Here is a 27839-nt window from a genome sequence, read left to right on the forward strand (position 1 = left end):
TATACAGGGACTCTGATGTGTTCAAACAAATTTTATTGCATTTTCACAATTAATTCCAAAGTAAATGTTTCTCCACAGTACATTGGGGTAAAAAAACAAGTATTGACTTGTGAAGTGTTAACCTTCATTGTCTGCAGCAAAGAGATCCACGAGAATCTCGTAATGCTCCGAGATCTAATATTGAGTGGTTACATGTTGATACAGAACTACAATGATCTACAAAAACATTGCCATGCACTATAATGTACAGTACCTTTGTTTTATTTAAATGACACCATTATTGAGCCGGCCACACACATGTAAGACATTCTTTTTCTGATTCAGTATAAAGAAACCAATGAAATTCAGTTGCCAATTTTCACACAGGATTGTTCTAGAAAGACCGAAGAGGACAGCAGAATTTTAAACACATTCACATTAGAGGGCTGTGTGCTTCACACCTGTCTTACCTTACAGTACCTTGTTGAATGCAGCATGTTTGATAAGCCATACATGGTTGTATAAAAAATAACATTCAAGAAGATCATAGGCTAGAGACAAATGATGTTTCCTTATTGGGTTCTACGATCAATATACATCAATATAGATATATTCAACCTAGACTGGGTTCCTGTTAGTACATCAGGCTTACAGCCACTACATTCAGGCTAGCGTCAAATTCTCCAAGTCACTAAAGCAAACAGGTCACTAAGTCAACTAGTAAAGGCACTTGTCTTAACAAATGACCGAAAACCAGGTGTTCATTCAGAATCAATTAGAAGTCACATTAATTCAATCATCGCTGCAGCAGTGTGTCCCTCCATTGCTGTCGTCTCGTCTTTGGGGCTCCAGGCCCCCGGATCAGGCCACCTTGGTGAGCTGCAGGTCTCCCAGCACCCTCAGGGCGGTGAGTGATGCGAGTTGAGGTAGCCGGTGAGTGAAGCCACACAGTGGCTGGCCATCCACCAGGATGCGGAACTGCTGGTGCTCACACACTATCTCCATCTGACCGAATGAGAGTGAGGAAGAAGGAGGAGAGAGAAGAGATGGAGTGAGAGGAGAGAGAGGAGAGAGAGACAGTGGAAAGGAAAGCACGGGAGGGTGAGGAAGAAGAGGGAGTGAGAGGTAAAAAAGGGAGAGGGAGAGAGAGAAGTGTTTGGGGTTTGACTAAAATGCGATCCTTTCTAGACTGTGGTGTATCTATGTAAAGGTGTAGGCAGTAACCTCCTCAGACCCAGCAATTAAATTATGTTCACAATAGTATTTATGGGGCTAGTTACTTTGCAACCATTCTGCCCTGTTTTTGTCTTTAGTCCAATTGAGAAGACATCCTAAGTCACAAATGTGAATGACTTAAGGAATAGCAGTGTAATTCCAGTAATAACTATTGTCAATAATGAAGTTATCGATAGCCTAACAAATAACAAAACAATGTTGTGACATTTATTTTCTTTAAATTTGCTTTTTTAGGCCCAAGATATTTATGTTCTGTAAAACCTAAACCTTTTAAACATAATTTCAGGAGGGTCTCAAGACCTTGTGCACGGTTTGATGAGTGTACCTTGAATGGCTCCCCGGCAGCAAAGGGGAAGTAGGACAGAGTGTTTTCAGAGGGACCCCACTTTCCTGCCAGACGAGCGTTCCGCATCACGGCCTTGTCCGTGAAGCTGACCTTGACCTGCAACCCCACGTCGCCCTCTGCGTCCTCTTCCGGGGGGTCGCTGGACAGGGTCACCTCTATGCTTCATAACATGGATAGAATGGATGCATGTCAGATGTTAGACCATCCAACAGCAAGGATAGGACTCAGTCATTGCCACGGCCAGTGTTGCGGATCCTCCTCTTGCACCCCTCAGACGGTCTAGTTCCCCAGAGTACTGAGGATGGCGGAGGAACACGGACCGACTCACACCTCATTATTGCACACACCTGCACATCATCATCAATTACACACAGCATATAAACCCTGTTCAGACCAGGCACTATTTTGGGTAATTGTCTTTGCACTACGCTATGCAATGCAAATAATGTATGTTGTTGAAATCCTAGAGTACAAGTAAAAGTGCTTCACCTGCCTTTGTCTCCTCGTTCCTTACTGCCAAGGATCAAAGTGTCTCGTGACAGCCAGGAGACATGGTTTTATCATTTTCTATCACCCCACATGCTAAAAGTGTGCTTGCTCTGTCTCAAATGATTGGTGGGGACGTGTGAATAATGTCTTGACATTGGCAGGGATATGTCCCTCCTGTCTGTCCCTAAATTAGCCCTTATTTCAGGATATAAACTCCATGGTGCATAGGACATCCCAACAATACTTATAATAGCTTTTCTTTAACCAAATAAATAGTAGGCTAATCTCTAACATAGGCATAGTCCTCATTGATCTTGTATTTAACTATGTAAACACAGTCCTCACTGAAATGTTTTGATTTGCAACATGTTCATGGGCTACGGTTTGTGTAAATATTTTTCATTTGCTCAATTAATTCTGACAATTATCTGGCACACAACAGCCAAATAAAGGCATGTGATCTTATCTCTTAATTGGACTTTGTGGGATTTGCAGTTTTCCCAGGCGCACACCATCAGTAGATTCAAAGGCTCAGTTAAAGACGTGTTTCACCAAAGCAGTTGTTAAACGTCTTTCCAGATTCAAGCCTCGCAAAACGAATAAACAGATGACAAATACAAAAAATTGCTTGGCTCATTTATGAATGCTAAATAAAACATGCCGACATTGTCTTAGAAAACAGGTGTGTCTACCAACCTCCTGGGTCTTTTGTTAACAATACCCATGACAATGAGCTTCATCGAAGGCCGCAGACCCCCCTTTATCTCCCCGATATAATCCTCCTGCGAAATATTAGCAGGTTAAACGAATAAGGTCTGAAGCAAAATCATTAACGCAAAACAATTTTCAACATAATTGTAATATCATTGTCTCATTCTTGGTCCATATGAACATGCTAGAAACTTGGATTGACGATTAAATAATAACCTGAACAATGCTTAAACCGTCTCCATCATCATTTCGCTGAGATATCGATATAAATAAATAAATATAGAGTAGCCTACACTGAAAAGACAGCTTTCAAACTATAAAATATTGCAATCAATTTCAAATTCCAATTGTTGCTTTCTTCTGTAGCCAATAGCATATTATAGCACGCACACAAATGTAGTTCAGACAAAGCATTGAAAACGTGCAATATTTACGTTTGTCTTGATGTCTTTCTCTGCCATTCCTCTTTCTTGTAGCGAGGAGGTAATTCTCCTACAGGGATGCCAACTGAGAACGATGGATTCGCACGGAGCCGCCAGCTGGCAGACCCCGCCTGTACGTTGTCATAGAGACAAGATTCTGCCAAATTTGGCAGTGTCTGGTACAAAGAGGGATAGACAGAGGAAAAGAAAGTAAAAAAAATGGTTTCAATTTGATGGTCTTTATGTCCAATATTTATGTCTAAGATAGTAGGCTATAATATGTGTAGGTACGTTGAAAGGGGAAAAACCTTGACAGCTGGAAACCACACCTTTTTTATAGTCTTTTGCTAATTTCCAAAGGACTTCATGAGATTTCTAAACAGAATCATAATTTTTTTACATTGCATTTGGCTTAGTTAATTTTTATTTTAAGTTTCAGTCATTCCGTTTTGCGCTATAATTGGAACGCGCACGCCCACGAGCAGAGCTGTCAACCTTTGAACCAACCAGCGGTTGAATCAGCTGAGCTCGTCATATGACCATCCTTGGCATGTCTGAAGCGCCGAACTAAACAGTTCGATATAGACGAATAAAGGGACAACAACGACGATAGATGCACTTTGACAAAGAGTAAGTACGTGTATTATAGTAGTGTTCTTATTGTAACTGGCGAGGTATGTATTTGGCGCATTTTGCATCAACTGTCAGCATGGAAATTAGTTTTGTACTGCCTGTCCCTAATAATGATCTCACTAGCTAGAGCAGCTAGCTAGGCTAGCTAGTTGCTGTTGTTCCTGGAGTTACTTGTATACTTCTTTGTCATTGCTGGTTGTCAGCTACTGTAGTTGTCGACATTAAATGAATTGTTTCCCGCATGCTATCGTATTTAACATTTCTGTTATTAAGTTACTGTCTTTGCAGATTTAGATACGCGCCTTTTGTTGACATCTTGTAAACTAGTCAGTCTGACTAGCAGTAGCACGTATGAATCGCTATGTTTACCAACACTATCAACTCCTTGAATGAGCTAGACATGCTCATTCAATCTGTATCTATCCTCGTCCGACCGTTGCTCTTTGGGTAGCGTGTTTGTTTACTGTGGAACTGTGTTCTGTCAACAATCTCAGTAACGATCAAAATGCCGATATTTCTGGACGTTGTATCGTTATTGGAGGCGTAAAGTTGTATTCACACCGTTAGAAACATGTCAAGTATTGTATATTCTTCTGTTTTGTATATGTTATAGATGACGCAAGATCAAGACTGTCCGTGATAAAGCATTGTTTTGGGGAAGGCTTGATACCTGCTGTGTGCAGTGACTGAGTGACTCCCCAGACAGCAGTCATGCACCCCTGGGGCCGAGAGGCAGAGAGCTCCCTCCAGGACCTGCTGGGTTACTTCACCCGCTGCCTTCATCATGGGGAGTGGGAGCTGGCTGCGGCCTGTGTTCCCCAGCTGGCTGCCTCCTCTGGTGGTCTCTCTTCTTCTCCTTCTGGAGAACTCTCTTCTTCTTCGTCTTCCGGAGGACTCTCAGAACAGCTGCGGGATATAGTCAAGGCCATCGTCTGCCATCCCTACCTCCTGGCGTGAGTTACTGATGTCTGTTTACAAACCCATACAAAAGCTGTGTAGCAGTGCAAAGCTGTGCTGTGAGAGAATACGCGTTATTTTGTATTTACATTCATTCCTCCCCGCAGGCTTGTCTCCCACATAAACCAGCAGTGTCAACAGTTGTTTGGTGTTTGACACGATAAGACAATGTTATTGTCCGCCCTTGCGTCTGCTATCTGCTATGTTTTGAGTGGTGTGCTAGACAAGTGAGGGGATGCCAATGATGACATGAGATCTAGGCAGTCGCCTTCTCACAGAGTATTTGCTTTGCCTCTAGATGGGAGACAATGGGCAGTCCTCACCGGCTGGCTTGGTTTTGGCTCCAGGTTTTGGAGACAAGGACAAAAGATCAGGTATGCTGTGGGGTGTGAGGGGGTGGTGAGGGAGGGGGGGGGGGTGAAGAAGGGGGGGCTGAGAGGGGAGGGAGTAAGGAGTGAGGGAGGTGTGAGGGGTAGTTTTTATTTTTGACCTTTGAACCCTATGGAAACCTTGCTGTAGTAACAACCACAGTGGCCCTCCTCTTCCATGGTTGCGTGCAGGTTCCAGTGAAGATCAGGACAGAGCTGGAGTTCCTGCTGCTGCTGGAGGAGCTGGGAGATGACGTTCCAGACGCCACTCTCAAGGTGCCCCCTTTTCCTTCAATAAACACAGACTAACAACAGGATACTCTGGATAAGACTATGGAGTGAGCCATGTGCTATTTCCAACTTGTCACAACCAGAAGCCTTTTGAGATCATCTTCTTCTTTTCCCCCCCCTCTTTCTCTCTTATCTTACAGGAATTGCACGCGGCGTTCTTAGACAGCCAGTCGGAGAGAAAGGGACCCGAGGCGTCAGGGACAGGGTGTGGTCTGGGCGCTGGGGTGGTGTCATGCCTGGAGGCCTTACTGGAGAAGAAAAGGCCCAGACTGGCCCGGGCCCTCACCCTGGCCCTCCAGGGGCCTCTGGGAGAGGCCCGGGCCCACGGGGACCCCTCCTTGCAGCACACGTTCATCCGCTACCTGACAGCCAGAGTTGGGAAGCCCGAGACGAGAGAGGGCTGGGCAGAGGAGGTCTACTCCCTGCTGGCTCTGATGCCGACCCCCTCGGAGCAGGGAGGTGGGGCCCAGATGGAGGCGCTGTGCGAGGCCCTCTGGGCGGCCAGGCACGGAGCACTGCGCGAGGAGCGGGTCCTCAGCTCGCTGTTCAGGCCGCACAGCCACAGCGCCCTCTCCCTCTACTGCTCCACTGCCCTCCGGCTGCAGCGAGACCGCCTGCTCCGCGACGCGCCCGCCACACACGGTGAGAGCCCGGGCTCGCGCAGGACCGATGGTTCACCCATATGCTGACTGCAGGGCTCGAGCCCTCGTGGTGTCACGCAGCTGTGGTGAATGAGGAAGTGGGTTTTGATTGTGTGTGTTGATGTCAGCGCTTTCTGTCACACTTGAGTCTCATGCTCCTGTGGTTGCGGCGGCTTTGCAAGTTGTTGGTTATCATAAGACGATTAAACTTCAGTTTCCTCCCTACACCTTTTAACACTGAGACTAAGATAACACTCTTAAATCTTCTGACATCCCATCTTTTCCCTCCACACCTTAGAGGACCTTCCTGAAGCAGAGAAGCTCCTCCTCAGCTTATGTTGCCACGGTGATCGTCCATCAGCATGGAAAACTATTTATTTTGAGTGTCTGAGCAGCGGCAAGCACTTCCTGGAGCAGGTGTTGGTAAGTTCCTGTCTGTCTGTTAAGTACGCTGGGATAGAGGAACAGCTGAGTTTTGCACCTTGGGACCAGATAAGGCTCCATTTATATCTGTTATGATACAGATACAGAATATATGATACAAAGTAGAATAAGCTGTGAATAATAACTATAATGGATAAAGCGTGACTCCTGTAAAGCCAGTGGTTTCCTGCTCCAGGTCACAGCTCTGGACCTGGTCCGACGAGAGGACTTCCCCAGGCTGCAGGACCTGCTGAGGGGGGAGTTCCAGCCCCTGTCCCGCCTACTACTGCTGCTGGCCTGGACACAGTGCCAGAGTCTGGACTCAGCTCACACCTTGCTCTCCATCCTCCACCACAACCAGGTGGGGCCACACCCTTGTCCAAAGTCCCCAAGCCCCATTCCCCAGGTCCCAGGCCCCTTTCCTGCCTGAGTCATGTTCCCAATGTCCCCATGCTGCTTTACCCTTGTGGTCAGACCACGTCCCCATGTCTTATGTCTTGGCTGGGATGTCTGTTCTCAGGCCCCGGCCAGCGACTCTGTCCTGAGGGAGTTTGCAGACGTGCTGTCCTCCCAGCTCAGGGTCCTCCAGTGGTGTGTCCTGAACAACCCGTGAGTCTATGCCCCCCTCTCTTTTTAAGGGATTTCCAAAACAATGATGCTCTGGAGTTGTTCAGTGTTACCACGGATGCTACAAATCCTGTTCCTCTCCCCTGTGGCCGTGTGATGTCAGAGCGATCCTCGTTGTTTCTGGTGTTAATGCAGCTCATCCTCAGCCTCTTTCTCTCTTGTGTGGGGGCAGAGGGATCTCCCACGAGGCTGTGCTCTCCCAGCTGCACTCGCTGGACACCCGCTCCGCCCTGCACATCCTCCTGTCCCTGACCCCCCTGGCCCGCTACGAGGAGCGCAGGGTCCTGGAGCTGCTGCAGCCCACGCTCTCAGGAGCAGGTCCGCTCTCCTCGCCCCCCACCCTCCGTCTCCTCTCGTCTTCTGACATCTCTCTAGAAATCCTCCAAAATCTCTGTTGGTTTTGATTAGATTCCTGTTGATTCCTGATGAAGACTGGTGGTTCTAGTATGTCTCGGTCGATTCTCGTTGGTGACCGGTTCTTTCCTTCTTCCCTTTCAGAGGAAACGGACACCTTGGTTGCCCCCAGACTGGCCGCCCAGAGGAACGTTGTTCTGTTCCAGGGGTTCTGCGCCATGAAGTACGCCCTTTATGCCCTCTGTGTGAACGCTCACAGGCCCAGTACCTGTTTGGATTGCGAGGGCTCGCCTCAGTACCCCGAGTCAACCGAGGGCCAACGCCAGCCCTCAGCTCCCTCAGAAGGTACCGCCAAGCCCCACATTTACTGCCAAGCCCACATGTCAGTTCCTGCACCTGTTTGTCTGGCTGTGGTTAGGCTATTTATTTGAGTTTGTCTTTCACTTCCCTGTCCAGGCTGTTTGGCACAGTTCCAGCACTTTCTGTCTGAGTGCCAGCTTTACCTGGAGGCCCTGCCTGCCATGTTCCGCCTGGAGGTCCTGGAGAACATCTTTTCCCTCCTGTTCCTCTCCAGCACCGACTTCACTCCCCAGAACCAGAAGGAGACGCCTACAGGGCCTGGCGTGCCAGCAGAAAGTTTGCAAGCTCTGGGGAGCAAGGAAGTGGGGAAACATGGCACTGGAGGAACCAAAACCAAAATGGCCGCCGAGGAGGGAGACTCCAGGGAAAGGTGGGAGCCAGACTTCCCGTCTGCGGCCCAGCACGGCTGCCTGGACCTGGCCCACTTGACCCGGGGTTGCGCAGGCTTCCTGGTGGACGTGCCAGCGATGGAGGGTTTCCTGAAGCTGCTGCGGGAGGGGCTGGAAGGTGTATGTGTTTTGGACCAGCGGGCGGGCCAGGAGCAGGCCGAGGTGGCGGAGGGCCTGGGCTGCTCGGTGACGGCCGACACGTTCGGAGCGCGTCTGCAGAGACTCTCCAAGCACACGGCCGAGGCCCAGTGGAGGCTACAGATCATCACCAGCAACCAGACCACTGGCAGGGGTGAGTCACAGACTGGTGGGGATTGACAGCAGACTGAGAGACTGACAGTGGTGAGCGACACCAGACTGGGAGATAGTCAGAGTGTGGCGTCTGTGGACAGGGTTCGAGCTGGGTCTGGTATGGTGACGTGGGAAACGACGCGCTTACTAGGTGTGAATGTCAGTCTGTACACAGGATGTGAGTGGGTTCACAGTTTGTTCACAGTTTATGAATGTGTGTCCAGTGTGTGCGTGTGTTCAAAGTGTGTGAATGTCAATGCGTACACGGGTCATGACGGTCTGTGTGTGTGTGAGTGTGATGAGGCCCTGTTGTCGTCCCCAGCCCCAGACAGGCCCGCCCATGCCAAGGCCGGCCAGCGCCCTGCCCCCCTTGTGAGGCAGGGCAGCAGCAGCTCCTCTCTGAGGAGGCGCAGGGGGCCCGGGAGGCCCCCGTCCTCCACAGAGCACCTCAACGGGGAGCTGAGCCCCAGCACCTCAGGTACCTCAAGCACCACTGGCTCTGTCACGGACAAACCAGCCAGACCAGCGTCACTAAGACGGCTGAATCTCAACACACCCAACTGTGTTTTTTTATATATTTTTTTATATTATTTTTTTCGTGTCAGTGTGTTCTTCTCCATCGCTGTTGTCTCCTCAGTGGCTGTCGTGAAAGAAGGATATGATCAAATGTTATCATGATAATACCGTCAATTATAACAGTGTATTTTGAATGTCATTGGATGTGTCGTATTATATTCATGTCGTGTTCATTTATGAGGATGTGGTATTTTAGATAAATGTGAGACGAAAGTGTTTGTCGTGAAATTGAATAATAATCATTGTAAAATGGAGGAATAATAACTGAACGCGACTGTTCTGTCAGACGGCTGTGTGGCCGGGCCGGGGGGCGTGGACAAGGAGCAGAGTGTGGGTAGTGCAGCCCACAGCTGGCTGGTCCCTGCCATGCTGTCCCCCCCAGAGTCTCTGCTCGTCTCCTGCATCCGTCGGGGGAACTTCATGGAGGCCCATGAGGTTAGCACAACTGGTAGAATTAGCACCAGGCTAGCAGGACTGGTAATGTTAGCACCAGGCTAGCAGGACTGGTAATGTTAACACCAGGCTAGCAGGACTGGTAATGTTAGCACCAGGCTAGCAGGACTGGTAATGTTAGCACCAGGCTAGCAGGACTGGTAATTTTAGCACCAGGCTAGCAGGACTGGTAATGTTAGCGCCAGGCTAGCAGGACTGGTAATGTTAGCACCAGGCTAGCAGGACTGGTAACGTTAGCAGGACTGGTAGGGTTGACCGATAGCGTTTGCACCAGTTTAGCAGGACTGGTAGTGTTGGCATGAACAGCTGTGACATTTTTAGGGAGAATATTGTAGAAAATCTGCTGAAAAGAAGAAAACAAAGCGATGGCATACCACTAAGAGGTCCTCCTCTCTTCCTGTGAAGGTGGCCACCATGTTCGCCCTGGAGGGGTCGTCCTGCTGCGGTGAGCTGGTCTTCATGGAGCGCTACAAGGAGGTTCTGGTGGAGCTGGGCCGCGTGGAGCAGAAGATCGAGACCCAGTCGCTGTCGTCCTCGTCCTCCTCGTCGGAGGGGCTGGGAGCGGTGGGGGCCGCAGGAAGTGGGAGGAGCCGCCTGGGGAGCAGTGGGCGCTCCACCTTGCAGGCCATCGGCAGCGCGGCTGCAGCCGGTAGCTACCGTGCCACAACCCTGTCGGGGGGAAGGGAACCATGCAGGGGAAAGAACCTCATGATAGGCGGTGTTGAAGCTGTCTTGGTGTGTGTGTGCCTCTGTCTCTACAGGCATGGCCTTCTACTCCATCTCAGACGTGGGTGAGCGTCTGCTCAGCACCACGGCCCACCCAGTCCCCTGCCTGGAGGAGGGCTACTGGCTGGGGCTGCCCCCGGGGCCCTGCCCCCGCCTGCTGCCCCTGCTGGAGGAGCTCAGCCCCCCAGCCATGGCTGCCTTCGACCTGGCCTGCTGCCACTGCCAGCTCTGGAAGACCTCCCGCCAGCTGCTGGACACGGCTGAGAGGAGGCTGGGCTTCAGCCTGGAGGCCCGAGGTGAGGTCAATCCTCTCTCCCTTTTATAAGGTCGAACCGGGGAGTGACTCGAGCAATTTCCCCGTCTGACCCTAACCTCTGCCCTCTGCCCTCCTCAGGGGTGAGAGTGGATCCCAGAGTGCCTCACCCTGAGGGCATCCGGGGCTTCCCCATGGTCCTGCAGCAGCTCAGCAAGATCCTGAATCACGCAGCCAGCAACAAGGGCCCAGCCATGACGGGTGAAACAAAGACTTCGCTTGTAGCGTGTTGAACCGTGACACTTTACCTTAAGGCTACATTAATGTTCATGCAACAACACAGCAATACCCAGGGCAACAGCTTTGGTTGTTATTGTAACCTTGATGTAAAGTGTTGCCGAGTGGACAGTGCCTACCTAGCATTCTCTCCTCCTTGTTTGGGTCTAAACTGTAGGATATATAATGGTCCTCATGTCTGTTTCATACGGTTTGATGTCGTCACTGGGTTGTGTGTGTGTGTGTGTGTGTGTGGGGGGGGGCATGGTAGGGTTCAAGATCAAACATCCTACTTGAGTATTGTTGGAAAGGAGATACCAGAGTCAGTCTCTCCTCCATGTGTAGAATGTTATGGAGAGACCAGAGTGTCTAACCTGTCTCTCCTCCATGTGTAGAAGGTTCCGGAGAAGAGCAGGTGGTGGCGGGGCCGTTCGGCTGCTCCATCCAAGAGGCTCTGCTGAGCTGCCACCCGGTCCTGAGTGAGGAGGGCATCGCGGGCTGGCTCGGCCTCTCCCAGCGCCTGGAGCTCACCCTGCCTCCCCTGGCCTCGGCCACCGACGTCCCAGGTCAGCCCCGCACCCTCCGAACCCTCCAGAACCCTCCATCCTTAGGGAAGGATCCCTGCATGTCTATTCACAGGGCTCATCTTCAGCAGTAGTGATATTAATATGAATTCTTTTAAAATTTTATATAAAACAAACGTATAAGTATAGGTGTGTAACTGTATAGAATAATGTGTTTTCTGTCTAACTATAAATTATAATATATGATGTGTTCTCTGTCCAATGTTATAGTATTGTATAATGATCGCCTGATTAGCTGTGTAGAAGTATATAGTGGTTGCATGTCTGGTGGTATTCTAACACCAGGTGTCTCTCCCCTCCGATTGGTCTGTAGCGGAGGCCCGTGTGGGCGGGGCCGTGCTGGCGGCGCTGGTGGAGCAGGCCGGCCTGAAGCCCTCGGAGCTGGACGCCCACCCGGTCCGCACCGCCATGAAGCAGCTGCTCCGCTCCCTGGACCAGCTCTGCCCCTTCGAGCCCGACGGCGTCCCTGCCAGGCCCGACTACATGCGCAGCTTCCTGGACTACGTCAACGTGCTGACGTCCGTGCTGGTGCGCAGCCTGGGCTCCGAGGGTGAGTGGTCCCTCCCGGAGGAATGCCCTCGTGTAGGTGTACACTTCAACCCTGTTCCTGGAGAGATGCCTACAGGAATGTAGATCTTCCTGGCACACAGGGTTGGAAAGCCTTAACACAAGGTTGGATCTAACTGCCTCTCCCTATTTCCTCCTCTCTCCTCTCCTCTCATCCTCTCCCCTCCCTCTTTCCTTTCCTCCCCTCCTCTCTCCTCCTCCCCTCGCCTCCTTCTCTCCTCTCCTATCCTCCTCTCCCCTCTCCCCTTCCTCTTTCCTCTCCTCCTCTCCCCATCCCCTCCCTCTCTCCTCTCCTCCTCTCCCCATCCCCTCCCTCTCTCCTCCCCTCCCTCTCTCCTCCCCTCCTCTCTTCTCCCCCCTCCTCTCCTCTCCCCTCCCCTCCCCTCCTCTCCTCTCCTCCCTCTCCCCTCCTCTCCTCTCTCCTCTCCTCTCCCCCTCCCAGACCAGAGCGTGGAGGTGAAGCTGGGGAACCCTCTCCTGGTTCTCCTGCAGGCTCCCTCCCAGCTGCTGTCTCACCTGCTGTTTGAGAGGCAGGTCTCCCCTGACAGGTAGGAGCCACAAATCAGGCCTTAGTGGGATAGCCCTTTCTACAAGATAAGTCACTATCAGCACCAATAACCAAGCTAAAACCCCAGAGAACAAAATGGAAAAACTCCCCAAAAAGCGAGAAAAGAAATGGAAGAAACATTGATAGGGTTAATTCAATGAGAGGGAGTCCCTTCTCCAGAAACTAAACAACACCCTGTTAAGCCCGTCATACTCAAGTCATTAGCATTGACCCCTAACACAGATCAGTGAATTGAATAGACATTTCTAGTGATTAACTGTTTACCACAGCAGGCCTGGGGGCAGAGACGGAACAGTCATGAGTTCATAGTTCATTATGTGTTTCTGTGGTTGCCTAATTCTCGTAATTTCTGTTGGGGTCTCTGAGGGTTTAGGTGGAATGTTGTGTGCTGGTCTGTGGACAGCTGTGAAGCCCTGAATAACACTGCTTGCAAAAATGGCAATACGAGTACAACTTGATTTTATATGTGTATCTTCCCGTTTTTGTGTGTGTGTGTCTGACCTTCTGTGTGTCTGTGATTGCGCGTGTGTGTGTGTGTGTCTGACCCTCTGTGTGTCTGTGATTGTGTGTGTGTGTGTGTGTGTGTGTCTGACCTTCTGTGTGTCTGTGATTGTGTGTGTGTGTCTCCAGGCTGCTGTCTCTGCTGCAGCAGGAGGGCCTTCGTCTGAGCGTCCAGCAGGTGGTGCTGGAGCGCTGCTGTGAGGCCCTGCCCGTCTGGTCTTGGGGCCCCGGGGCCGGAGGGGAGACTGGGGAGGGCGGCCCGGGCGACAGGGCCGTGTTCGGGACGGCCAGCCTGGAGGAGCTCCTCCAGCAGCACGCCCAGGAGCACCTCACCACGCTGGGCCTGGCCGAGGCCCCGTCAGACGCCAGCTCTGGGTCGGAGTCCTCACCAGAGGAGATCACAGCCTCCCCTACCAGCCTGTCCTCCTCCCCACCCCTCTCCTCCACTCCAGCCCCCTCCTCCTCCTCGTTCCTCCTCACGCCGTCCTCCCTGTCCTTCCTGAAGTCCCGCTCCCCTCTCCTGGCTGCGCTGGCGTGCCTGAGCGCCAGCCGGGGCCGTGGGGCGGCCCGGGCCCCGCCGTCCGGCTGGTCCGGCTTCTCTTCCTACTTCAGCGGGCGTAAGGAGGTAGCGCTGGATGCCGAGCAGATCTCCCGGGAAGCGGACATTCTGCTGAGAGAGTTCCCCATCCTGCGGGCCTACCTCCACACCATGGCCCAGCCCGTGCTGGGGGAGCTGCCCGTGGGGGAGGAGGCGGGGCTGGGAGCCACCCTCTGTGGGAAGCCCCTGGCGGGCCTGCTGCTGTCGGGGCTCCAGCCGGGGGCGGCGCAGGCGGTGGCCGCCCAGGCCTTCCAGCAGGCTCTGTCCTCGGGGGAGCTGGGCCGGGCCCTCAGCCTGCTGGAGCTGTACAGGCTGGACGTCCAGGAGGGGGCGCTGAGGGACCGCCTGCTGGCCTGTGCCGCACTGGAGGGTGAGAGGACCTGTCATCACCGCAGCAACGAGGCGGGACAGTATTGAATATGGGATTGAAGTAGAGGGTTGGGGGAGACAGAGAAAACAATAAGTCCTACTAAAATGAGTGTATTTATTTCAATTTGAAACAAATAGCATGAATTCCTGCGCCAAGTTTACTGGTCTGAAGTCAGAATTGCAGTTGCAATCAGTTGCATCTAGATGATTTAACTTGTCCGGATTGTCCACTTTAATCACAGAGAAGTACCTAGATAAAATGCATAACTCAGTAAACAAAGCAATCAACCTTCTCACAAGTAAGATAAAGAATCAGGCATGTGAAAATCATGTAGAATTGTGATCAATTTTGACTTTAGATTAATATACTTGGTACCATAAATCATATCATTCAATAGAAAAAGTTAAATAAATGTTCTGTTAACATTTAAACATAACCTCTATAATATCATTCCTGTTGCAGTTCCCAGTCCAACGTAATTTCTTTTAAACACTTACCTGGCTCCTGCTAACTCCATATCTTGCTCTCCCTCCATGTCTCTCTCCCTCCATCTCTCTCTCCCTCCATGTGTCCTTCTCTATGTCTCTCTCCCTTCCTCTCTCTCTGTCCCTCCATATCTCCTTCTCCATGTCTCTCTCCCTCCATGTCTCTCTCCCTCCATGTCTCTCTCCCTCCATGTGTCCTTCTCTATGTCTCTCTCCCTTCCTCTCTCTCTCTCCCTCCATATCTCCTTCTCCATGTCTCTCTCCCTCCATGTCTCTCTCCCTCCATGTGTCCTTCTCTATGTCTCTCTCCCTTCCTCTCTCTCTCTCCCTCCATATCTCCTTCTCCATGTCTCTCTCCCTCCATGTCTCTCTCCCTCCATGTCTCTCTCCCTCTGTGTGTGTGTGTCCAGACGGGGCTGGTGGCGTGGTGCAGCTGCTCCGTGTGCAGGACCCTGGTCTGAGGGGCCGTGTGGCCCTGCAGGGCCTCCAGCTGTGGCCCCTGGACGGCTGCCTGGACCTGCTGGAGTTCTGCCTGAACGAGCCCCACCTGCCCCCGGCCCTGAGGAAAGACCTGGAGCTCCGCAAGAGCGAGCTGGACGTCTATCATTTGGTATGTACACATGTCTATGTACTTTATATGTTTCTTTGGATAAAAGCATCTGTTATATTAAGAAAATATATAGTATATGAAATGTAAATGTAGTACGTTATCTCTAAGGCCATATACATATGTAGACTATCTGGAAACAGACTTTGAATGTGACCTGTGTAGTGTTATGTTAACCTCTCCTATTGTTGCCTCCCTTCAGATGTTGAACCTGCAGCCCCCGTTGCCATGGACAACGTGGCAGGAAGTGAGGTCATCATCGAAACAGGACCCTGAGTCTGTGCTGGCTATGATGCTGGCGGCCAGGGTGGGTGCCAATGCTCTGTTACCCCCTTCTCTGATACATCTGTGTGTGTGTGTGTGTGTATCTGACGTGTGTGTGTGTATCTGACGTGTGTGTGTGTGTGTGTATCTGACGTGTGTGTGTGTGTATCTGACGCGTGTGTGTGTGTCTTGCAGGAGTTCTCCCTGTGTGACCGCTGGCTGCAGATGTACTCTGGGTCGGAGCAGCTGACCCTGCAGCTGAGGACAGAACACCTGCTGCACCTGCTGGAGCAGGGCCACACACAGCAGGCCTGCCAGGTGAGAGGAGAGCACAGCTCTCACACAGCTGGGGAGAGATGAAGGAAGGTACATTGTCTGGTTCATATGGCTGTGTAGACTGCCCGTATGACCAATCAGAGCACAGCTGTTTGTAAAACCTGGCCGGCAGCCAATCAGCATGTGCCGCGAGAGCTTGTTGTAAGAGACCGTGCTTCTGTGTCCAGCTCCTCGAGGGCCTGTCCGACACCCTGGGCCTGGAGGTGTGTGAGAAAGCCCTGGACCGACGCCCCGGATTGGCTGCTGTTCACTTCCTGTCCGACTACCTGACGCTACACTTCCAGAGCCAAGTGTCCCCGGCCCGCCAGCGCCACATTCACGCCCTGCACCTGGGCTCCAAGGTCAGTCCTACGCTAACTCGCCACTACTGCAGTGCGTATCTTCAAAATATCGCGTCTTTCTCCGTCCGTAATCCGGACTCAAACTTCAATCTTTCGCCCTCCTCCATCTCCCCCTCCCCCATCTCTCACCCGATCTCTCTCTTCCCCCCCCCCCTCACCATCTTCCACTTACCCTTCCATGTTGTCCATCTCCCCCTCCCCCATCTCTCTTCCTCCACCCTCCCTCACCCTCACCCTCTCCCCCCCCTCCCCCTCCAGGTGCTGCTGACCATGCCCCAGTCGGCCAGGCAGGACTACTTCCACCTGCTGGCGGAGCCCCTGCTCATGCTGGAGCAGCTGCTGATGAACCTGAAGGTGGACTGGGTCCAGCTGGCGCTCCGCACCCTCCGCCCCCCTCTGCTGGGCCAGGAGGCGGGCCTGGGCCCCGCGGACGTGGACCGCCTCCTGGCCCAGTACGCCTGCAAGGCTCTGGACTTCCCCTACGCCCCCCGAGAGAGGTCACGCTCAGGTGAGGCCTGGCTAGGACCCTCCGCCTGTCATAGGACTAACACCAGGCTGAGAGAAGTCACGCTCAGGCCTAGTACACTCTGCCTGTTAATCTAGTGCACTCTGTCTGTTAATCTGGTGCACTCTGCCTGTTAATCTAGTGCACTCTGCCTGTTAATCTAGTGCACTCTGCCTGTTAATCTAGTACACTCTGCCTGTTAATATGGTACACTCTGCCTGTTAATCTAGTGCACTCTGTCTGTTAATCTAGTGCACTCTGCCTGTTAATCTAGTGCACTCTGCCTGTTAATCTAGTGCACTCTGCCTGTTAATCTAGTAAACTCTGCCTGTTAATATGGTACACTCTGCCTGTTAATCTAGTACACTCTGCCTGTTAATCTAGTACACTCTGCTTGTTAATCTAGTACACTCTGCCTGTTAATCTAGTGCACTAGATTATAATCTAGATTAACAGATTAACACTGTTATCTGTTCATCGAACTCGGTCATGCAGGTGGATACAGGTGCAGTCTAAGCTACAGGTGCTATGATGATCCCCCTTCTTTGCCCCCTCAGACTCAGTCATCAGCCTGCAGGAGGCCCTGTCCCAGTGTCCTGCCCTGGACAGCTGCCCCCCCTCCCCCCGGAGAGAGTCCCCCACCTCCTCCACAGGTGACCCAGCACCACATACTGATATCCACACAGCTGCTGTCGTTCCAACTCAATTGTACCGGAATATTTTGATACTATTTTATAGCATTTGAAGATTCATTTTTACATCGAGCATGTTCGGCCATTTTAATAGTATTTTTTTAAACGTTGAAATATTGTGTACCACGTCGGATATCGGAAGATGTGTTTTAGTATTATGTTTGTTTTGTACTGTTTTGTACCGTGGAATAGTATTTGAAACGTTTGAATAGGATTTACACATGTTCTGGTATGTTCTGAGCCTGTTCTGAAGTGTTACACAGTGCTGTGTTGCTCCTGGGGTGGGTTTCAGGCAGCACACCCATACACACGCCCTCCTCCTCCTCCGACCGAGGCAAGGAGCAGGGCTCCGCCGGCAGGAGGCAGCGCTCCCCAGCCCAGTTCCAGCCCCCCGACAAGCCGCCCGCCCGCCGAGACTGGGTCCCCGACCCCCAGCAGCACGTCTGCATGGTGTGCCAGCGTGAGAGGTTCACCATGGTGAGTCACCTGGGAGACGACGCCAGCCCCAAACCAGAAAATCCCTGAGATTCCAGTGAATGGAGTTAACGTCGGTGTGTTCTTCCTCTCTTTTGTCCCCCGGTTTTTCCCCCCTCCTCCAATGTTCTCCTCCCTCTCTCCTCCCTCTCTCATTCCTCTCTTATTCCTCTCCCCTCTCCTCCCCCCTCCTCCAATGTTCTCCTCTTCTTTCTCCTCCCTCTCTCATTCCTCTTCCCTCTCCTCCCCCCTCCTCCAATGTTCTCCTCCCTCTCTCATTCCTCTCCCCTCTCCTCCCCCCTCCTCCAATGTTCTCCTCCCTCTCTCATTCCTCTCTTATTCCTCTTCCCTTTCCTCCCCCCTCCTCCAATGTTCTCCTCCCTCTCTCATTCCTCTTCCCTCTCCTCCCCCTCCTCCTATGTTCTCCTCTTCTTTCTCCTCCCTCTCTCATTCCTCTTCCCTCTCCTCCCCCCTCCTCCAATGTTCTCCTCCCTCTCTCATTCCTCTTCCCTCTCCTCCCCCCTCCTCCAATGTTCTCCTCCCTCTCTCATTCCTCTCTTATTCCTCTTCCCTCTCCTCCCCCCTCCTCCAATGTTCTCCTCCAATGTTCTCCTCCCTCTCTCATTCCTCTCCCCTCTCCTCCCCCCTCCTCCAATGTTCTCCTCCCTCTCTCATTCCTCTCTCATTCCTCTCCCCTCTCCTCCCCCCTCCTCCAATGTTCTCCTCCCTCTCTCATTCCTCTCTTATTCCTCTTCCCTCTCCTCCCCCCTCCTCCAATGTTCTCCTCCCTCTCTCCTCCCTCTCTCATTCCTCTTCCCTCTCCTCCCCCTCCTCCTATGTTCTCCTCTTCTTTCTCCTCCCTCTCTCATTCCTCTCCCCTCTCCTCCCCCCTCCTCCAATGTTCTCCTCCCTCTCTCATCCCTCTCTCATTCCTCTCCCCTCTCCTCCCCCCTCCTCCAATGTTCTCCTCCCTCTCTCATTCCTCTCTCATTCCTCTTCCCTCTCCTCCCCCTTCCTCCAATGTTCTCATTCCTCTCTCATTCCTCTTCCCTCTCCTCCCCCCTCCTCCAATGTTCTCCTCCCTCTCTCATTCCTCTTCCCTCTCCTCCCCCCTCCTCCAATGTTCTCCTCCCTCTCTCCTCCCTCTCTCATTCCTCTCCCCTCTCCTCCCCCCTCCTCCAATGTTCTCCTCCCTCTCTCATCCCTCTCTCATTCCTCTCCCCTCTCCTCCCCCCTCCTCCAATGTTCTCCTCCCTCTCTCATTCCTCTCTCATTCCTCTTCCCTCTCCTCCCCCTTCCTCCAATGTTCTCCTCCCTCTCTCATTCCTCTCTCATTCCTCTCCCCTCTCCTCCCCCCATCTCCTATGTTCTCCTCCCTCTTCTCCTATTTCCCCCTCCTCCCTCTCTTATTCCTCTCCCCCCTCCTCCTCGTCAGTTTAACCGGCGGCACCACTGTCGCAGGTGTGGCCGCCTGGTGTGCCAGGCGTGCTCCGGGCGCAGGATGCCCGTGGAGGGCTGTTCGGAGGAGGAAGTGCGAGTGTGTGACCAGTGTTACTCCTTCTTCCACCCAGAGTAGGTCCCCTTCACACACCCGCCGCGCAGACCCGCTCAGATGTACTAACGTCGAGCGGAGGCTTTTTATCCAAAGCGTCTCACGGGGGGGGGGGGATTTGAACTTGTTCTGCTGCCAGTTGCTCTACCCCCCCCAGGCTGTACCTCAGATGTGTGTGTGTGTGTGTCGCTGTTGTGTGTTACGACTCTTGATTTTCCGTCGTTGCGTTTCTTCTCCCTAGTTTGGATGAGGAGCTGGAGGAGGCTGAAGGTAAACACTTCTTCTTCAAACCGGCGTCTGGTCAGGTTTTCTTTCCACATGGCATGCTCTGTGACTCCTGAGGGTGTAACTGTTCTAACACAGAGCAGAGGGTCACCTCGAATAATAAATAATGTGCTGAGTGCTTTAGGAATCGGCTCTGGTCCAGGGAGTTGTTTTAAATGACTCTCTCTCTCTCTCTCTCTTACTTTTTCGCTCTGTCACTTGTGTCTCTCTCTCTCTCTTTCACTCGGTGAAGCAGTAACAGGCAGCCCCGTGTCTCCAGAGGGGGGAGCGGAGGAGAGGCTGCAGCTGCCCGAGGTCCACCACAGAATGTTCCGCCTCAGCACCGACCCTGCAGAGAACCTGCAGCTGCATAGCGAGTTCTACTATGAGCAGGTCTGGTTCTACTAGGGTTCTACTCTTAGAAGGTGTGGCTCTGAGACCAGGGCTTTGAGTTTCTCTGCAGCAGACTGACCATACTGTTTTCACATTCAGTGTGTGTATTGTAAATCATACTGAAGCAGGTGCATCAAGCAAGCTGGCCAGTGTCCTGTCCTTGATGACATCACCACACTGTCATGTCCTTGATGAATGACATCACCAGACTGAGCTGGCCCTACTCATCCCTCTCTCTCCTTCTCTCTAACTTCCGGTCTCTCCCCCTATCCCATCCCCCCTCCTTCATCCTCCTCTCCTCCTCCACTCCCCCCCCCCCCTCCTCCTCCAGGCTCCCAGCGCGTCCCTGTGTGTGGCCATCCTCTCCCTCCACAGCGACCAGATGGCTTGCGGCCACCAGCTGATCGCCCACTGCCGCTCCCTGTCCCGCCAGCTGACCAGCCCCGAGGTGGACGCCCGCCTGCTCACGGACATCATGCGCCAGCTGATCTTCAGCGCCAAGCTCATGTTCGTCACCGTCGGACGCAGCCAGGATCTGGCCCTCTGCGACAGGTGAGGACGGGCCACGTTCCCGCCGGGTTCCTGCTGCGTTTCCCCCCCCCCCCTCCTCCGTGTGGTTCCTGAGCTGTGTTCCTCTTGGGTGCAGCTACATCAGCAAAGTGGACGTGCTGAAGATCCTGGTGGCGGCCAACTACAAGGACATCCCCTCGCTGGACGACATCCTCGAGACCTCGGCCGTCACTCGCCTGCGCAACCAGCTGCTGGAGGCTGAGCACTACCAGCTAGCTGTAGAGGTGTGTGTGCTGTGTGTGTATTTACCTACGTTAGGTTGCGTCTGTATGCCGGTCTGCGTAGTCTGTACATGCTCCAGTTTGCACGAAAGTCAAAGTGCTGCCCCGTGTGCTTGTGTGCCCACTGTGAGAGCCCGCCCCCTCTCTGCTCCTGCAGGTGTCCACTAAGAGCGGCCTGGACCCGGGGGGCGTGTGGCACGCGTGGGGCATGGCCTCCCTGAAGGCCGGCCAGCTCTCCGGGGCCCGGGAGAAGTTCTCCCGCTGCCTGAAGGTGCCCGTGGACCGAAACCAGCTGAACCTGGGCGCGCGCCTGCTGCAGGACATCGTCCAGCACCTGGAGGCCACCGTCCGACCCACTCTGACCATGGTACCTCACAGGACCACCTCCCTTCGACAGGAGGGGGCGGGAATACCATGCCTCATTTGGGATTCTTAAAAAAAACAAACAATGTTTTACGTGATGCACTTAACCTTTTGATCAGTTAGCTTAACAGTGATTTTAAAGTGCCTCGTTTGAACGGAACTTGGGTGGTCCGATCCAGAGGAGCGGTCTCGCTGCGATCCCCATTGTTTTACCCAGCCGCGTGTGGGCTCATTTCAGCTTCCCCTGGGAGGACAGTGGCGTTCCTGTCCTCCCACGGGAACCAGTTACATAAGTGACTGAAGGTCAGGGCTAACCTCAGCGGGTAGGGAAAGTGTGGTGTTCCAGGTCTCAGGACACAGAGCTGCAGTCTTCAGAGGGGCTCTGTCTGTTGTGCCAGGACAGGCTAGCTCTCTCCCTCTCTGCTGGGACCAGGAGGCAAGAAAAAAGGAAAGGGAGATTCATGGCCTCGGGGCTTGAGAACCCAGCAGTGTTCCTGAGCAGCTTTCTTCTGGGCAGAGAACGGATCGGCCCGTTCTTCAGTCGAGCCGCGTCACAGAGTGTTAGCTTTGTGTTCACCGACTGTGAGCAATCGTCCTTGGAGCCGGTCTCCTTTTTGTCGAAAAAACAGAACACAGAATGGTCCTTTTGATGGACTGAACTGATTTGCGGGAGGCTTATGTAACACACCCCTGGGAATCAGCTTCAGTCTGGTGTCTGGGGGGAGTAATGGTGGTTATTGTCTCTGGCTCTCCTCCTTTTGTCTTTCAATTTTGACTAATCACGTGTTTGTGTGTGTGTCTGGGGGTGTGTGTGTCTTTGTGTGTGTGTGTGTGTGTGTGTCTCTGTGTGTGGGTCTCTGCGTGTGTGTCTCTGTGTGTGTGTGTGTGTGTGTGTGTGTGTGTGTGGGTCTCTGTGTATGTGTGTCTGTGTGTGTGTGTGTGTGTCAGCCCCCCAGCGAGGACATCCTGGCGTCCCTCTGGGAGCTGGAGGAGGCTCTGGCAGAGCCGGGGCCTCTGGAGGTCCCAGAGAGCCCGGCCCAGCTCAGCCCCCTGCTGCAGGAGAGCCTGCACTACCTGCTGAGCTACGGCACCCACCTGGCCCTCATCAGCTTCTACATGCGCCACGGTCACATGAGGGAGGCCCTGGCTCACCTGCTCCTCAAGGTCACCACTCTGATCCCATCCAGTACTATATGCACACTGCATCAGTCTATTTGATAACAGATCATTTTTTAAATATGATATAATAATACAATAGAACAATTATTAATTTGTGTCATTCATTATTTTGTTCAAAAATATTGTATATATTTGTGTATTCTTCCCATCTGCTTGTTTGCTGTGTTGGGGACGTTTGAAATCGAGCATTTCAGTCCAAATGGCTCTGCTGTGCGTGTGACCGTAACCCTGTGTGTGTGTGTGTGTGTGTGTGTGTGTGTGTGTGTGTGAGCAGCAGTGTCCAGAGGAGGTGTTCCTGGAGGGGATCCTGCAGCCCAGTCTGGAGCGCGGCCAGCTGGGGGCGCTGCAGGGCCTGCTGGAGGGGCTGGACCCGGGCCAGGAGGCGTGCGGACGCTACCTCATGGCCTCCTGCCAGCTGCTGCAGAGACGAGGGCACTTCCACACCCTGTACCAGCTGCAGCAGTTCATGATGGTGGGTCTGCACCGCCCCTTTTGCACCGTCGATTCGCTTGTCGGACGCTTTCATCCAGAGCTGCGCCCTCTCTGCGCTTCCCTGTTGTGTGTTGAGGGTCCAGATGCTCACAATACTGAACGTCTCCCTATCCCCACTCCTCTCCCCGCATCCTCTCCCTCTCTCCCTACATCCTCTCCCTCTCTCCCTACATCCTCTCCCTCTCTCCCTACATCCTCTCCCTCTCTCCCCACCTCCTCTCCCTCTCTCCCCACCTCCTCTCCCTCTCTCCCCACCTCCTCTCCCTCTCTCCCCACCTCCTCTCCATCTCTCCCCACCTCCTCTCCATCTCTCCCCACATCCTCTCCCTCCCTCCCCACATCCTCTCCCTCCCTCCCCACATCCTCTCCCTCTCTCCCCACCTCCTCTCCCTCCCTCCCCACATCCTCTCCCTCTCTCCCCACATCCTCTCCCTCTCTCCCCACCTCCTCTCTCTCCCTCCCTCCCCACCTCCTCTCCCTCTCTCCCCACCTCCTCTCCCTCCCTCCCCACCTCCTCTCCCTCTCTCTCCACCTCCTCTCCCTCCCTCTCCACCTCCTCTCCCTCTCTCCCCTAATGTCTCCCCCACCCCGGCAGGACCACGTGCGGGCAGCCATGACGTGTATCTGCTTCTTCACCCGTGGGGCCCAGTCCTACCTGCAGCTGGGCGAGCAGCAGCGCTGGCTGGTGCGGGCCAAGGAGCACCTGAAGACCTTCCTGCAGGAGCAGCAGGCCCGCGGGGCCGGCCGCAGGAAGTCCACCCTCAACTCCTTCAGGAAGAAGATGTCCTCCAGTGACGTGTCCAGGTGAGGGGGGGGGGGTGCATAGGTCAGTGATCATAACCAACGAGATAGCCCCCAAAACATACATTGTAAAAAGCAAATGCCTGCCAAAGGGAAGAAACATAAGAGCATGTAGTTAAACAAGTTACAGTTCAACAACATTACCCTCAAAAGTGCAAGAGTATACCTGTAGGAAAGCAAGCAACAATAATATAATTCAATGTAAGTACAATAAGTTAAATCAGTTACAACTAACCAACAAGAGCAACAAGTCCCTCAATAAGAGTCATGGTTTTCCTGGAAGAAACATCAGAGAGAGTGAGCGAAAGGGAGGGAGGGGTTGGTTGGAATGAACACCCCAGAAAACTCTACCCAGATGCACGCCAGATTCAAGTCGTTTGTGTGGGCTTCTGCTTCAGACACATGAACACCATTGAGCTCCAGCTGGAGGTGACCAGGTTCCTGCACCGCTGTGAGAACGCGTCCCAGACCGCTGCCCTCCAGACCAGCGCCTCGGCCAGCACCCCCGGGGCCCCATCCACCCTGTTTGGAGGCAGCACCATGAAGATCGACGTGGCCTGCAAGGTTGGCTGGAGGCTCTTCACATTTACAATTGACTTTGGATCCACTTAAGCAGATGTTCAAATGGCACATTTGCACATTTACATTCCATTCACACAATATAGTAACTACAGAAGATTGTGGATTCGAAGTGCATAGTTCTAACAGTATTTTGGTTGTTAGAGCCAAGGAATGGTCTGTATTTACCACAGTTTTCGATGATTGACTTCACCTGTCGTGAACTCTCTCAAGTTTGTGTAATGCGGCAAAACATATGTGAACACAGTTTGACATTCAATAAACATATTTATTTAAATTACACATTAATTGTTGCTGCAGGTGATGCTTGGTGGGAAGAATATCGAGGAAGGATTCGGCATTGCATACAGAGTCATACAGGTACAGAACCTTGCCCTGGTTTGTTGGACACAATCTTCCTTCCCTCTCCTTGCTTCCTGTCATCTGCCTCACGTCCTGTCCTCTCCCCACTTCCTGTTCACCCCTCACTTCCTGTTTACGTCTTACTCCTGTCCTCTCCCCACTTTTTGTCCAAATCTCACTTCCTGTCCTTTCCTCCTCTACCTGTGACATCTCCAGGACTTCCAGCTGGATGCGCTTGCGGTGTACGTGCGTGCGGGCCAGAGGCTGGTGCGCCAGCGACAGTACGGGGCGGTGCGACAGCTGCTGAAGTGCGTCGGGGAGTCGGGCACCGCCACCAAGAGCGACTGTGACGCCATCGTGCTGGGTTGTGTCTCCATCGCCGACAAGGGGCCCACAGACGTGAGTCTCCGCTCTCCTCGTCCTTCTGCTACCGCTTCTCGGAGGGATCGTTGTTCTGACGTTTGTTTCCCCCCCCCCCCCCTCCTTCATTAGGCTAAAGAGTTGGAAAGTCTCATTCTGGAAACGAAAAGCCCAGAGAACAAGGTATGCCCCCGGTCGATCCGTTTTCTCGCAAAACCTCATTTTCCATCGCATAATTTTTCATGTTACCCATTTCACCTCTGTCCAAAGCCACACGAGCAGCCACACATGCCTAAAGACAGATGAACATAGAAAGTGCTGCTGAAAAACATTCCCCCCTCTGAAATCCCCCTTCTTTCCATAATTTCCCCATGGTAATGAATTAGGTGCTTATAATAAACATCTGTTTATCTATGCCACAATCTGCACAATGACACCCTGCACATTGCAATTTGCACTATTGTATCCTTGTATCCTTCTCTCTCCCATCTGTATTTTGAGGTTAGATTGTAAATTATGGCTACTTATATTTATTTTTTTTATTCTAAATACCCTTATTATTAGCTAGACTTTGCTCCTTTTGTATAGTTAGTCCACATATTTAAGTTTCAATATTCCTATATGTTTAATGTATGCACCTCCCTGCTAAAGTAAATTCCTTGTTTGTGCAAACATTCATGGCAAATAAAATCCCTTCTGATCCTATGTCCACCCCCTTTCCCCCAGATCAAGGCCTATCTGCAGTGCAGTAAGCTGCGCTCCGCCTACCTGCAGGCGGTGAAGCTGGAGGCGTCGCGGGCCAGCCCCCTGGTGCAGGAGGTTCTCCAGGCCTCGGAGGGCGCCGGAGACTCCGTCATGCAGGGCATCTGTCGCCAGTGGCTGTCGGAACACCAGGACAAGACCGCCAAGCAGCGGCCTAGCCGGCCCAACGCCAGGTAACACCATGGCGGAGAGCGATGGTCGAACCAGGAGGAACCAGGTGGAACCTGATGGGATCAGGGAAACTGACGTGTGCCAGACAGCAGCTTTAGAAGTGCCCTGGGTGGGGGGTCTCCTTAAAGGGCCTGTGCTGGGGAGGGTTCCTCCCTCCGGCTGAGACAGGCCCTGTCTCTCTCTCTCCTGGTGAAGTGGCTGAGTGCTGACTGGGCCCAGGGGCCCTGGCTCTCCACACCCACTTGCTGGCTCTTCTGTAGACTGTTCCTACTGCACAGCGCCGTACATGTCGGACAGGCCCATGGCAGGCTGACTGTGGAACTGTGTTTTCTGTTCTACCTCAGCGAAAAGGGATTCCTGTCAGTAACCGCGAAGCCTCTTGATATATTGTTTGAAACTTGGTACAACGTTTAACCGTTTCGTCTGTCTTTATCTTCCTGTGTGTCGGTCAGTTACACATATTATGGACTGCCACGTTAGAGAAAAATAAGAATTTGTCTGTTGATAGGGAGAATTTATCTGAATCCTCAGGCCTTTTGAGGGTTAGATGTGAGTGAGTGAATGGTTTCTGTTTGACGTAATGGAAGTGTTACTGTTTACTGTTGAGCTTTACCTGCCAAGTCTGTCCCTTTACACCAGTCTACCCTCTACATCATCCAGCCCCTCTACACTGGTCAGTCTACCCTCTAGATCATCCAGCCCCTCTACACCAGTCAGTCTACCCTCTAGATCATCCAGCCCCTCTACACCAGTCAGACTACCCTCTACATCATCCAGCCCCTCTACACCAGTCAGTCTACCCTCTACATCATCCAGCCCCTCTATACCAGTCAGTCTACCCTCTACATCATCCAGCCCCTCTACACTGGTCAGTCTACCCTCTACATCATCTAGTCCCTTTACATTGGTCAGTCTACCCTCTACATCATCCAGCCCCTCTATACCAGTCAGTCTACCCTCTACATCATCCAGCCCCTCTATACCAGTCAGACTACCCTCTTCATCATCCAGCCCCTCTACACTAGTCAGTCTACCCTCTACATCATCCAGCCCCTCTACACTGGTCAGTCTACCCTCTACATCATCCAGCCCCTCTACTCTGGTCAGTCTACCCTCTACATCATCCAGTCAGTCTACCCTCTACATCATCCAGCCCCTCTATACCAGTCAGTCTACCCTCTACATCATCCAGCCCCTCTACACTGGTCAGTCTACCCTCTACATCATCCAGCCCCTCTACACTGGTCAGTTTACCCTCTACATCATCCAGCCCCTCTACACTGGTCAGTTTACCCTCTACATCATCCAGCCCCTCTACACTGGTCAGTCTACCCTCTACATCATCCAGCCCCTCTACACTGGTCAGTTTACCCTCTACATCATCCAGCCCCTCTACACCAGTCAGTCTACCCTCGAAAGGGAAACTAGAAAACTCATGGACATTAAGCACAAGGAGGAGGACCTTTCCATAGAGAAAATGAAGCATTTACAAGCAAAAAGTTGGATACAGAAAAAGGGATCTGACTATCAGGAGGTATCAGATATCTAGAGGTCATCAGACCATATGCACATGATGAAGCCCCGCTGAGACTCGTCCATGGTCAGTATTGTCAGTTGCGTGATGTCATGTCTGTGTGGTGTTTGGATGTTAGGAGGGTTCTGGTGTTTCAGCGTATGTGGATGTTCTTTGTGTTTTGATATGGTGTCTCCCTTTCAGATCAATTGTGCCATCATGTATACAGTACGTTGCTTTGGGCTTGCCCATTGTGTGTGAATGACTTGTTGTGGGAGTTTTGCAAATGCACTTGCCTTGAAACAATCAATGAAGATGTCAAAAAGGGATTACATACCTCCGTATTCTAACCATGGTCAATTTAACAACATGCATACTTAAAGTGTTTTTATCTAGAACATTGCACAATGTTTCACTACCACTCTTCGCCCAGAATGCCACTTGGCATGTTCTCACGTAAAATCATATATGGCCTCTTGTAGCGTGTCACCCCTCGTTCCTGGAGCCTTTGTGTCAAGCTGAACTGGAGGTGTCAGTTTGCTGTGGATCTTAATCTGTTTGCAAGCAGAGCCTTATACAGTCTC

General features: G+C 52.4%; 2 protein-coding genes across 2 annotated transcripts; one reads left to right on the top strand and one right to left on the bottom strand.

The window, feature by feature from the left end:
- Window positions 1-25: 25 nt before the first annotated feature.
- On the bottom strand, window positions 26-3315 carry LOC146299477 (galectin-related protein B). The gene is made up of 4 exons (XM_084684703.1): window positions 3196-3315; window positions 2747-2832; window positions 1541-1721; window positions 26-984 (listed from the first exon to the last, which is right to left on the bottom strand). The coding sequence occupies exons 1-4, from the start codon at window positions 3220-3222 to the stop codon at window positions 841-843; spliced, it is 438 nt and encodes a 145-aa protein (XP_084540829.1). The 5' UTR covers window positions 3223-3315; the 3' UTR covers window positions 26-840.
- A 363-nt stretch (window positions 3316-3678) lies between these two features.
- On the top strand, window positions 3679-27045 carry zfyve26 (zinc finger, FYVE domain containing 26). The gene is made up of 41 exons (XM_084684670.1): window positions 3679-3813; window positions 4430-4769; window positions 5072-5147; window positions 5334-5417; window positions 5573-6074; window positions 6372-6496; window positions 6693-6857; window positions 7017-7105; window positions 7296-7441; window positions 7622-7822; window positions 7934-8518; window positions 8840-8995; window positions 9380-9528; window positions 9952-10195; window positions 10308-10568; window positions 10667-10786; window positions 11197-11367; window positions 11699-11935; window positions 12395-12500; window positions 13151-13989; window positions 14885-15084; window positions 15284-15388; window positions 15541-15663; window positions 15849-16022; window positions 16281-16530; window positions 17085-17180; window positions 17512-17696; window positions 19129-19265; window positions 19487-19515; window positions 19763-19902; window positions 20234-20454; window positions 20549-20696; window positions 20851-21060; window positions 22005-22220; window positions 22510-22707; window positions 23323-23531; window positions 23927-24092; window positions 24408-24467; window positions 24666-24848; window positions 24942-24992; window positions 25536-27045. Exons 2-41 carry the CDS (start codon window positions 4528-4530, stop codon window positions 25746-25748), a joined length of 7812 nt encoding a protein of 2603 aa, XP_084540796.1. The 5' UTR covers window positions 3679-3813; window positions 4430-4527; the 3' UTR covers window positions 25749-27045.
- The last annotated feature ends 794 nt before the right edge of the window (window positions 27046-27839 follow it).

The sequence above is a fragment of the Hypomesus nipponensis genome, chromosome 3 (assembly GCF_054491055.1).
Source record: "Hypomesus nipponensis isolate SF chromosome 3, ASM5449105v1, whole genome shotgun sequence".
Classification (NCBI taxonomy): domain Eukaryota; kingdom Metazoa; phylum Chordata; class Actinopteri; order Osmeriformes; family Osmeridae; genus Hypomesus; species Hypomesus nipponensis.

What these genes read in the sequence shown, in the direction of transcription:
- LOC146299477 (XM_084684703.1), bottom strand. Translation starts at nt 3,222, where the DNA reads ATGGCAGAGAAAGACATCAAGACAAAC. An exon ending in AGAAAGACATCAAGACAAAC is followed by an intron (nt 2,833 to 3,195) that starts GTAAATATTGCA and finishes AATATTTCGCAG; the next exon opens with GAGGATTATATCGGGGAGAT. An exon ending in GTTAACAAAAGACCCAGGAG is followed by an intron (nt 1,722 to 2,746) that starts GTTGGTAGACAC and finishes CATGTTATGAAG; the next exon opens with CATAGAGGTGACCCTGTCCA.
- zfyve26 (XM_084684670.1), top strand. Translation starts at nt 4,528, where the DNA reads ATGCACCCCTGGGGCCGAGAGGCAGAGAGCTCCCTCCAGGACCTGCTG. An exon ending in AGACAAGGACAAAAGATCAG is followed by an intron (nt 5,148 to 5,333) that starts GTATGCTGTGGG and finishes GGTTGCGTGCAG; the next exon opens with GTTCCAGTGAAGATCAGGAC. An exon ending in CAACCAGACCACTGGCAGGG is followed by an intron (nt 8,519 to 8,839) that starts GTGAGTCACAGA and finishes TGTCGTCCCCAG; the next exon opens with CCCCAGACAGGCCCGCCCAT.